Genomic DNA, 13460 nt, shown 5'->3' with positions numbered 1-13460 from the left:
ACTCCCATTCTGATGATATTTTTGTCCATGCTTAATGTACCCACTTGTGGCACTTTCTTGATTGTATTTCTTTTTCTTTTTCATCCAAGCATATAGCTATCATAGCCAATTAATCCTCAGAAAAGTCCATGACCACTCACTGACAGCACGGTCACGTCACTGTTGTGTGTACTCATCATTGTGCTGTGCTCGACATCGCTGTCACCAAATGGTCACTGTGCCGGCACATCACTTTTGTGTGCAAATGGACCCTTAATTGCAAAAATTTTAATACAATGTTTCAATGATCAGTATTAATATAATTAAAAATAATCTGTTATGAAAATTTTGAATTATGTATATTGTCATCATCAAATCTGAATATATTTTTCTAACCTTTCAGATTTAATTTATTCCTATTTGGTTGTTTTTTAATACCACAAAAAGTATTAATCTAAAAATATTAATAGTTTATTTTATTAAAAGTTTATGCTAAACTAAGCAATATTTTACTAGCAATGTATAATAAAAGTAAAGAACAGTTGTGTTTAAACAACCTTCAATCAAAATTTCATTAAGTATTGAGTTCAGTTTAAACATCAAAAAATATTTTTATGTAAATAAAGATTTTATTTATTACATTTAAAAATATTTATCATTCATTTATAGCTGCTATTAGCAATGAGAGCTAATGTTGAAGATAGAGGTTTAAAGGATACTACCCCTTTAATGGAAGCAGCTAATGCTGGTCATGGAGATATTGTTAAACTTTTGGTGGGCCAAGGAGCAGATACCAATGCACAGACATCTCAAGGTATTATTTTAAAATAGTAAACATTTTAGATACTTAAATTTTATAATGTAAGATTATATATAATTTGATATTTGTTTCAGAAGAAATATTAATATTTTAAATTAAACCTTTTATTGAAGTAAAATTTTATGGAAAATGTATATTTTTTAAAAGTTACAGAAACCCCAAAGTTTCTGAAACTTTGTTGATGACCATTCAAACAACAGTAAAGTAATTATTATTTGATGAAATTTATGTGCAGCAATAATATATTTTCATTCATGAAAACAATCTTAAGATATTGATTGATTTTGTGGATTATTAAATTTTACATATACGTTAATTACTTAATATTGGAATTATTATTGGCTATATTTAACAATACAAGATGCATGACTTATAATACAATAGTAATGTACGGTATTTATTTATGTAAAATATGCATAATTACTATTCAAATAAATTTGAATTTACATTATAATTGTATTTATCTGTATGTGAAAATACGGAAGGAAACAATATATTCTGTGATTATATGTTTACTTGGAAACATACTCAACTTAATTTATTCTGTAAATTTAAAGAAGAATTTTCAATTATCATACTTCTGTTCCAAAAATTGCTAGATGATTGAAAGTTAATTCCCAACTTCAATGAAATTATTATTTAAAATTGAATAGCCTTAACAATTGTCTACTCAATTTTTTTTTTCTTCTAATTTTCAGAAAAGATAAAAGATCATTTATGTAACAACATAAAATATCATTTATCAAAATTATTCTAACGAGAATAATTTTTTGAGTACATATAATGTTGTCATTTTTGGGCCCCCCCCCACACACACACAGAGAGAGAGAGAGAGAGAGAGAGTAAAACCTTACTTATGTGGCCCTTCATATGCTTTAGTGGCTAAGAGAGGAATATCCTAAAATGACATTTATTTCCATTTATGTGGCCAAGAGAACAGGAAAAGTCAGCATTCTAAACCCAACAACTCATTTAAAATCTGTAAAAACAATTAAGTCTTTGTTGTTATAGTTTTGGAGCAGTTTGCTGAGATCAATTTTTATTTACACACAAAAAATTAAATTTATCTCTCAAATTTAGTAAAAGGAAGACAATTATAGATTTGTTTATTAATTTTATATACAGTATTTGATTTTGTAAAAATATATACATGTAAATTAGCAGTGGTCAACTCACATTACTGATAACATTCACAACACTAAATAAAGAAAAATATTGATTAATATGATGTAAAAGTCAGTTTAATTGTGAAGATTTTTCTGATGCTTGGACACTTTTTTCATATTTAATAACTTCTGTTTAATAATTTTCTGAATTCTCCAGATAAAATATGGTATTTAAATAAAACTTATACTACCATTTTATAAACATAGTGATTCTAAATATACTAAATAATTCCATTTAATATTGTAGTATATAGTACTTGAATAAACTGTACTGCAAAAAACTTGATTTCACTATACATATGCCATGTATTTCAATTCTCTATTATTCAGTGTTGATACATTAATCTGTATATAATAATTCAAACTTTTATATTTCAAAGGCGGTATATTATGTGAATTTTATATTTATTTTTGATTGCTTTTATTTGTATTGAACTTTTAGCAGGATTTAGTACATTACTCTAATAATAATTTTTGTCACTTTTTTTCGTAACTCCATTTAGGTGACCACATAAGTGAGGTGTGGATGTGTAGTTTCAATAAGTTATTCTTAAATATAGTCAACTCTCATTAATACAATTTGCCAGGGAGCAGTAGTTAGCTTTATTGAAAATTTGTATTAATGATTATCAGGGTCAAGGTTGTATAATTTGGGGAGTCAGGCTTAATAGGCAATCAAAATCTCTAAATTATAATATTTTGAATCAATTTACTAAATAAAGTTAAATAAAAATTTAAATATTATGATAAATTAATGTTCTAAATGATTGATTTTCAAATCAAACAAAATGAGGAGGAGGTTGTAATTGTGTGTTGAACAGTATATCAGAATGGTTAAACAAAAAAAGATAAAAGAAATCTGTGATTTTAAGTCTGCATCATATATACCTGAAGATGTCTGTTATAAACAGACAAAAACATTTGTAAAAGTTCTAATTTGGGGTAATATATGCTGGTTTAGGTGTTTTGTCTGTGTTTAAGAAATCTTTGATTTTTTTTTTTTTTTCTTCTTTTGCTTCCTCTGTTGAAGATTGCTTGAAAAAGTAGAAAATATTTTTTGGTGCTAAGAGTAAAAAAGGAGCCAAATTTGGCATCACTGTAAGCACTCGCTGATATGCAACATCCATTTAAAGGGGTGGGCTTCCTTAAACTTTAACTCCTACTTTCTGGATACAGTAGATGGTCTGCTAAACTCAGATGCTTAAATTGCTCTACGATCAGAAGCCAAACCCATCTTTGTTTACTGTAGTCAGCTCAAGGAAAGAGTAGACATGAGTCAGCCGGAGCTGAAAAGGTCTGTCTGATGAAAGGAGACATGTGAAAGTACACACATGGATCTGATATCTTTCAGCTGTTTTGTTTTGTTAGTATAAAAAAGTTTAAAAATATATTTTTATCATAAATAATTTAGTTTTACTAAATTTTACAAATTTTATTACTCCTCCATGCGTCACCTCCTACATGTCTCCTTCCACCACTTTCATCTGATAGTCACTTCCCACTCAAACTAACTTATGTCTATTCTTGCTTCACTGGCTGTAGGAGAATAAAATCTATTCTACTCAAAATGGAACATTTACATTTCCTGATTTTATTGTTAACATCAAAAAGTGTAAAATAACCACATTTGGAAATAGGGTTATTTCTTTGGGGTTGTGAAGGTAATTTACAGTTCAGTGTAACAAATTATGGTAAAATTTTTGTTTATTTTATTGTGTGAGAAGTAACATTGTGACAATGGCAAAATTCAATTTAATGCAAGAATTTGCTTTATTGACGTTCACTTTAAGAGTGGTCAACTGTATTCACATTTAATGATTAATATATGCAAAACAAAAATAAACTTGCAAAAAGATTTTGAAAATAAAGTGAATTTAAATCACTATTTTCAAAATCTTTTTGTAACTTTTTTTTTTATTTAAATATATATGTAGAATGTATAAAATCTTCAGAAATCCTCCCCGAAGTTTACAAGCTTATGTAGAAAAACAGATTGTGCAATTATATTGAAAATTTTTAATTTCTGGAAAACAGTCTGAAAAATAAAACTTTTCTAATATTAACTAAATGTAGTTAAGAAATTCAATACAAAAAGCACACCTTTTTTTGTAATAGAAAATTATTTATTGTTTTATTGGAGCTAACATGACAAAGAATTTTAGAATGTAATTTTTAGATAAGTAAATGCAAGAACATTTTTTAAAATCTTTTTTCCATATTAGTTTTGATAGAAAAATCACTTATTGAGTTATCTCCTCTCTTTTCATCAGAAAATTTAAATAACTTTAATTAATGTCATCTAATACATTTCATTTGTAAGGTTCTTTGATATTATTTAAAATATCAAACAGTGAATTACGAAAAGTTCTTCAATTACCAACAGTTAAATGCCTATATTTTCCAACCCTAAGAAAATTCAAAAAGTTTGCTCTTATGTTTAAAATTTATTATTTTTTAATACGGTATATCATACATTATCTTTACAGCTTTGAGATTAAACATTAAGATTAAAATCAGGAATTGTAATATATTTTTTTTTCATGTCAAACATAAACTAACTTATATTGAATTTTGTACATAAAAAATATTTTATATATATATATGTATCATATCATTCATTAGGTGTGTGTTTATCAAGATTATGACCAATTACATTTATGTTTGAACAGATATATTGATATTAGTGAGGTTGAGGCTAAAGTTTTAAATGCAAAAGCGTGTACGTCGGACGTTCAGCATTGCTTTCCTGTAAGCCTAGAAGTTTGACAATGGTATTTGGAAAGTCAGTGGAATCGTGCTCGATGTTCCAAAAGCCATCGTCAAACTTCTAGGCTTACAGGAAAGCGGCGCCAAACGTCTGATGTACACGTTTTTGCATTTAAAACTTTGGCCTCAACCTCGCTATTATCAATCAGGTTCATACTTATAAATTAAAACAAATCTATATATATAAAAACAAGTGTGTGTGTGTGTCCTTCATGCATTACCACACCATTTATCCAATTACCATGAAACTTTGGGAAGTTGTTTAATACATTCCTGCGAAGGTTTGTGGCATATGTGAAGATCACCATTTTCCCCCTTTCAAAAATATATTTATATATGGATTAAGGCTTTTATGTCCAACAGATGGCGCTAACTTCAGATGACCTAAGTTTGCTTTTCTGTGAGAATGGACCTAAGCAGATCATTTTCTACCTATCTATATAAATAAAATACAATGTTTGTTCCTACTGATTCCTTTGAAATTTTGACACAACGTTGCATTCGAATATGCCAGTGTTTTTATATAATATACATGTTGAAATTCTTATTATGAGGGGAGATGGACGGGAGTAAGGCTTACCGTGAAGAACTCGGCTTCTATTTATACTATTTTACATGCGGTTTTTTGCGTTTTTAATTGCGTTTTAATAGGTGACGTCAACAGAATATACACTAAAAAGGGATTTTTTGAAGTTCTCCCCACGGGGGAAGTGTTACACATTTATAATAGATACATTTTGAGCCACAACAACGTGTGGCCGGGTCAGCTAGTATTTATATAAAAAGTGAGTGTTTTTCATTTTAAAGAAAAAGGAGACAAATTTAATTTTTGTATTTTGACATTATATAAAAATTTATGAGTACAACTCAGTATAATTATAATATAAAATTAGTATCTACAAGTAATAATTAAGAGACAAAAATACTTGTTTTAAAATCTTATTATTGTTAGATGAAAATATTTGGAAAAATTATAAATTTACTATGATCAATAATTTGAGCTGTTTTCTTGTTATATCTAATTGATATCTAATAATTTTAATAATTTCTTTTTAAGCTAGTTTTATATTTTTACTAGATAATGATTAAAAAATCTTCAAGAATATTTTTTATTGTCTAACAGTCTCTTCTTTCAATATATTCTTTTTGGTACTTGTTTTTGTTCAAATGAATTTCAAAAAATATTTAATTATTTTTGCATTTTAATATTCGATTATTATTTACTTTACTGTTTTTAATCATATCTATTAGTTTTTAATTCGGAATTTCTATAAAGTACTTTGTATTCTTGTGAATTATTTTTAGCCGTATCATTGATCTTGTTTGATGTAATTAATAAGTAGATATTTTTAAATAGTTCCAGTGACACACAGTTTTACTTTAACAAAATATTGTTGTCTTGTTGTCAGAATTCTAAATTACTGATTTATTTATAAGATTTTTGGAAGTATTTTTGTTAAGTTGAATTTTACAAAAACATCTTTTTAACTGTCCTGTATGATGTAAAATGATAGATACATGTAAAAAAAAATTATTTCATAAATACACATATAATACAACTATTTACTCAAACAGTATATATCTCTAAATTATAATACTTTGAATCAATTTACTAAATAAGATTTACTCTTGCTTTTAATGTAAAAGCATCAGATCCTCAAATAAAAGGCCGACATTTGATATCGTTTTTAACTTTGTAAATTTTTGCCTATTATTATTTGTTTTTTATTGAAATTTTTTCTTCGTTAAAAAACTTCATTAAAAATTAATTATTACATGTAATTAATGTCTGCAGTTAAATATGCAGACATTAATTACATGTAATAATACTATTGAGTTAAGTTTTTTTTAGTAGAAACTTATTTACAAAAACAAAGAAAAATATGATGATGATCTAAAAACATCTCAAGTTTCTTTTTAATTGCTTAACAATTTTTTTAATGCGCAAAAGATTTATTATTATTATTATTATTTCTGTGTAAAATAACATAAATAAAACTCTTTTCATATTAAATACTTAAAAAAATTTTTAAAGCAATTTTAATATAACGTAGTTTCCGTGTGATACATATTTATAAATTTAATTAGTTTGAACAAAATTTAACAAAAGATATTGACAATTTTATACAAAAATGGTTTAAGTTTCACGATTTATGAAAAACACAAAATATTTTTAATTATTAATTTAATTAAATATTGTAATTATAATTTTAAAAAAGCTGGTTGTTTTTAGGAGACTAAAATATTAGTTATGAAATATTTCTAGCCATAATTAATGCTATTATCTGCATAGCTATGTGATGTAACAAGAGAAATTTTTTAGTTATAATTATTGTTCAGTTACATTATTTAATGAATGGAATTGCATCTACAAATTTTGGGTTTAAGCTAAAACATTAAATAATAATCTACTTATATTTTTATGAACAAATACTGGTAGGCACACAAGTTTAGTAAATTTTTATTTTCTAAGCATGGTCAGTAGACAAATCAGCAAAGTACAGTACATATAAAAGAACATTGTCAAACTGTCACAGGAAGCTAGTCTTCACTTTTGCTGATCAATGTATAGTTGTTGATTTGCATGTGATTGATTATTATTTGATTTTATGCTAATTAGGGAAAAACTAAGAAGAAAAACACTTAATCTGATTAATTACTTGAGATTTTGAATAACTAATTTTTACAAATTATTATTATTATTATTATTATTATTATTACTGAATAGAGATTTGTAATATTTAAGTTCTATACTAATTGTTGTTGTTGAAATTTATATATTTTTTTGTAGTCAAAGTTTAATACTAGATTTTTTAGTTTAATAAAGTTCTTGATGATTTTACAAACTCTGGTGCAAGGATTGTGTTTTCTTTTAATATTTTGATCTTGCACCTGTGTGGAACAGATTAATAAAATGGAAGTTTAAAAAAATAAAAATAGTAACTTTTTTTATCATAAGCTATTTTTTACTTTAAGATGACTAAAAGTGAAGCTGGACTATTTTTATAATGTTTTTGATTTCCTAAAGTAACTATTGTCGTACACTTTCATAACTGAATATTGAAATCATGCTGTGATTTTTCTGCGTTGTTCTGTTTTTATGAAAATAAATTTCTTCTTGTTCTAAATCACTACAGTAGTATCTTCATTTATATCTAAGATTAAATTTAGCTGAATTGATAAATAGAAACAAAATGCAAGCATTCTCATTCTCAAGATGAATTTAAATGAAGTTTTGATATATTTTTTTCTATATCGAATTTTTTTAAACTAGTAAAACAAACTAGAATATTAAACTCTAGAAAAATTATTTGATATCTTAAAAAAAAGTCAAGGTAAGGCACATACCAAAATAAATTCAGAGAAGTAAAAAAAAAACTCTGGTGTTAAAAATATGAAACAGTTATACAGTAGAGCATCGATTATCCGACCCCCGATCAACCGTCACGTCGGTTAACCGACAGCATTCTAGTCGGCAAATTCAAATGTCCGCTAGTGATGTGGCGCTACATTTGGCTATGTCTTGGCTACTTTAATATTATTTTTGTTAAATTTTTGCGTGTTTTAGCTGGTAACACTGGCTCGACCAAGAAAGGGAGGCCACTATTTAAACGAGGCTTAATTTTATTTAATGACTCTATCCAATTGCTGTTTTTAAAACGTGTGCGAGATTTAGCGGCAAAAAAACGAGTGTCAGCTACGAAGCAAAAGAAAATTTTGGACTTCTTTTTCTAATGTATAGGCCTACTTTATGTAAAATACATAATCCGAATATATATATTTTTTGTTTTATATTTTTTTATGTACAGTACTGTATTTATTTTGTGCAAAATAAAGAAATAATTTTTAACGATACAATAGTGACGATTATTATTTTTAAAAAAATTTTGTTAGGCTTAACATCGATAAAGATTCAACGCGAAGTAGGTTAATAGCAATATACTAATATACTAATTACATGGGATATACTAATATACAATACTAATAATGTATTTTTTCGTACTTTTCGGTTATCCGTTTTTTCAGTTATCCGACCAACCCCAGTCCCCAATTGAGTCGGATAATCGATGCTCTACTGTCCTTCATATTTTTCTTAAATATTTTATATACGTTATAATTTATTTATATAATCTTTTCTTAATGTTTTCATTTAGTTGGGACATACATTACTTGGTAATATTACAAGACAGAACCATTCCTAAGATAAAGCAAATACAAAATTTGGCAGAATTAAAGTGTAAAATGTATATTTAATAAACAAACTCAAGTATTAGCATAAATTATTAATTCCAGATTAGGGAATATGTATTTTGGTTATCAATAAATTATTGAAACTTAGTACTGTAATTTTGTGCAGATAACTGGTGGCAGTGTATGACATAAAACCTTTGTATAACTGTCTCACCAAATACCTTACATCTGCAGGTTGGCTGTTGAAAGCAAGATAATTACCAGTATGAAGTTTAGAAGTTGCCATCTCAAGCATTACAATGTTGCTTTTTCTCCTTCATTTGTGTTAACAAATCATTAGAGATATACGTAAACAACCAAGCCCAAATATTCTATAATATATTAATATTTAGATTGTTTGGACTGTGGTGATTTTGGAAGTAATAAAAATATTTCAAAAACAAATTTGATTGATATTACATTATTAGAAACTTTTTCAAATTTATAAATTTGCCCAACTAACACAGTATTTTAAAATTTAAATATGCCAATTGATATAGTGGAACCTGGTTAATTTGAAATGCTCAGGGTAAAACAATTGCAACTTTTGAGTTAAAAAGTGTAGGGTTATCGAGGTACTTCTTTCTAAAAGGAGTTGAGTTCCCACCATCATCATTGCAGAGCAGAATTAAATATTCAGTATTTAAATGCAGTTGATAGGTCTCTGAACATGTTTCTTTTTTGCATAAATTTGCATCATATCTTACAGCACTTTGATTTTATTGATGTTTTTTAACCATATAGACAATGTATCATAAATGACATTCTGGAGTGGTTTTCTCTTTTTTTATTCTTTACTTTTTTGAATTGCTTTGAGTTTTGTTTAAATTGGGCAATTAACTGGCTTTCACTGGCAGCAATTTTATTCTTATATAGCATAAGATCCACCATTTCAGTACTGATCCATTCCCCGTGCTAGCTGATGTTTCTCTCATTAGTCAGTTGAAATGAAATGATGCTGATGATATGTTTATCTGTCAATAAACACAATCAGTGCCATGCACATACTGGTAAATACATGAAAAAAAATTATGGGCCAAATTCTTGTGTAGAGTTTTAAAAAAAATACCTCTTGTTTCATATTAGCCAAATAAAATTAACACACAAATACCTATATTAAAGTAATGGGAAAAGTGCATGTATTCAAGTAAAAGCAAATTCAAGTTAACCATTTTTGAGGTAAGCCAGTTCCACTGTACTTAGGGGCTTGGTTCAGTCTACTTTCTGCTTTGTAGTGATTTTTGACTCATCCTCTCTGAAGAATGTTTTTGTAAAATCAATTTTTTAAAGTATTGTCCAATTTCTTGTCAAGAGGACTCATTTTCATTATTTCCATAGAATCTTCATATTTGGGTTGATTGCAACTTCATTTTTTTTGTTAACTGGAGACTTAATCATAATGGTTTTCTTCAGAATGAGAGAAGCCGAATCCAATGTACTTTGTTATGTTTTTGTGATGGTTTGTTGTTACATGTTTCTTTTACGATAACCACATTAAGTAACATTAATATGAAATAATGATTATAAATTAATGGATAGTTTTTTTGCCCCAAAACAGTCATGTGGCAATGTACTAGACCATTATTCATACTATAGTTTGTCTAACTATTAACAATTAATATAAAATAGTAATCTGTCAACCTTTAGAAAAAATTATCTTATACTAACATTAACTAATAATTACAAAAAGTTTTGAATTAAATTTTTGATAATTTTATTTAATAATAATTAAATTTATTTCAAAATAATAATTAATGAAATTGATACTAAAGATTACATTAAAAGTACCAATGAGTTGCTACAATACAATTTTTACATGTAACAAATATTTAAATTCATTAAAAAGTATTTGGTAGCTCATTAGAGACATCATTTTTTAGTAATTCAGCCCATAATTTTTGCAGTCTTGTCTGATCTTCCTCATGATTATTTGTTTTTTATAATTGGTGGTATTTCTGATACAAATTAGTGCACATTTGTCAGTTTCTAAATTTGAAATGAAGTATGCCACCTTCTTACAAATGTAGTATCACTAATATCAATCACTTTAGGACAGATGCTGGTCAGTAGATGGCACTACAAGCATATAAAGTTTGAAATTTGATTATTTAAATTTCTTATGGGTATACACAGCTTAACACAGTCCTGCTGAGTTAAAAAAAAATTGCATAATGTGTTAAATCTTTCAGTCCCAGTATGTATTAGCAAACTGTACTCACTAATCAGCCCTGTAATTTGATTGTAGGCGTTTAGGAACTATCTCAATTATGAAATTAAGTTAAAAATAAATGATTTCTTTCTTTTTATTTTGATTTAATTTTATTCAGTAATTTATAATAAACTCAGCAGAAAAAAATTAAACAGAAAATAATTTTATCATCAATTTTAAAATTATTTTCTGTGTAATTTTGTTCAAAATGTAACATTTTAAACAGGATTTTCTCACTAGTTTCACTTGTTTTAATAATTTAATTTTGTAATGCATCGTCAATTCTTTTTAAATTTTGTAGTGAGACAATGGCTTTAATGCTCGTTCAAACTGTTAATGTTCCTTTACTTTAACTTATAATTGAAATTTAAAATTAGCATATAACCCATTTCATTGCATAACCTGCACTTCTCTTTAAATTATCTGTTTACAGATAACCTACGGATTATTTGCATGAAATTATGGTAATTTTGAATTAAAGGGGAGAATAATCTGGCATTAATGATTTGATTAAAACATAAAAATTGCAAACCTACTGAATTCAGGAAAGTTAACAGCATAGTTTTTTTATGAATGTAAGGTGCTGAATATTAACTGCAAATAATGTCAAATTTACACTTGATTACTTACTTACATCAAACATTTTATTAATTAAAAGCATGTCAAATATTCCTTTTTAAGAACTCAAATTTTTTGAGCACTACTTTGGATTAATTTTATACTTTGTATTTGAAAAATATCGAAACTTAGTTATTTTTTATTTTTTTTTTTTAAATTTAATATTTTATTTTTAATGCATTCACACAGTTTAAATTTTACTGTATGATGTTTTCTATGCTGTTGGAAAATGCAATCAATTTATATTATTATTACATTATAAATAAAATCAACAGTATTATTTATTCTATTGGTTTTTTATTTAAATTGCTGTGTGTTATTTTTGATTGTATTGAAGACTAGAGAGTTTGTTTTCCAAACTATAGTTTGAATTATTACTTAAACTGTATTTATAGTTTAAATCTTCTCAAATTGATGTAATTATTATTAGTTTTTTAATAGTTGTTCAGGAATTTTTCAAGCATTCCAAAAGTATAGATTATTTGAAAACAGTTTTTTGTCATAAAACTTGTACCATATGTTGTTAATTATTAAAACAAGTTTTTTTTTCTGTAGGTAAATATGACAATTTGTTAACATGTTTGTTAGCAATTTGTTAACATGATTGTAGTGATAAAATACATTACACTAGATCTTATAATGCTTTCAGACATTTCAAAGCAAAAGTATCTTGAAATTTTATTTAAATCAATCGTGTTTAAACAATAAAATACATTATAAATTATAATAATAGATATTACTGAGTTAAAATTAACAAAAATATACTAGATGTACTGCTAAAGACTGTTTATTGTTAAGTGATGACAAATTGACCTTTTGTACATTTCCAACAATGACAGCATTTGTAAAAGAAAATGCAAACGTTTTCGGTCACATTCGGGCACTATTATTGGACTTCTGTAGATTTTCTTTGGTTTAGCCGAACTTTCGGAATTTGGAACATTTGAATTTTCTTTTACAATGCTATCACTGCCGGAAACATATGAAAGGTCAGTCTGTTGTTACATATTTAGTAGTAGTTCCAGCTTTAAGAATAATTTTCTATATATTTTTTATTTCAATTTTTAATTATCGTCAATGGTAGAAAATGTAATTTTAAAATTTGGAGCAGATAAACAACCATCTTTAAAAAATAAGCAGAGGGATGTGTAAAATCTGTTTAGATGATATAATACATGAGAATTAAGGAAATTTCAATATCTCATTGCTCATTATATATATGGTATTTTCAAGATTTTAGATTTCTTAAAAACTTGCTTTAAATCCTGTTTCAATTAATACCGTTACATATGTCAGTGAATGAACTAGTCAGTCAGTAATGCCAGTGTAGCTTTATATTAGATATTGTATGTCAGAGAAATAAAAATATGAAAGTTACTTTAAAGTAGAAATTCTAATACTGGATTTTGTTGTGATTTTATATTTTTAAGAATTAATTATAATGATAAAGAACAATTATAATTGAATATATTTTGATTTTGAATATATATAAATTTTACAAAAAGTTTAGTTTTATTATTTTATTTTAATGGATATCCAAGATTGTTTTTTTTTTTAAATAAGAATTACTGCTGTTGTTTATGGATAGTTATTATGATTGATAATTATTGTTTTATTATTTTATTTAATCGCATTATTTTCAGGTTATTGAGATGTTTAATTTATAAATACT

At 26.2% G+C, this 13460-nt stretch overlaps 1 protein-coding gene across 1 annotated transcript in view; it reads left to right on the top strand.

The window, feature by feature from the left end:
• mask (multiple ankyrin repeats single KH domain) overlaps positions 1-13460 on the top strand; it is a 148649-nt gene that overhangs the window by 70821 nt on the left and 64368 nt on the right. The window contains 1 exon segment of the mRNA XM_067282314.1: positions 649-793. Coding sequence (XP_067138415.1) covers positions 649-793 — 145 coding nt within the window.

This window comes from Centruroides vittatus, unplaced genomic scaffold (assembly GCF_030686945.1).
Source record: "Centruroides vittatus isolate TY-2023 unplaced genomic scaffold, ASM3068694v2 contig_950, whole genome shotgun sequence".
NCBI classification, from domain to species: domain Eukaryota; kingdom Metazoa; phylum Arthropoda; class Arachnida; order Scorpiones; family Buthidae; genus Centruroides; species Centruroides vittatus.
Note: the sequence above shows the minus strand (reverse complement) of the source record. Positions and strands in the feature narration are given on the sequence as shown.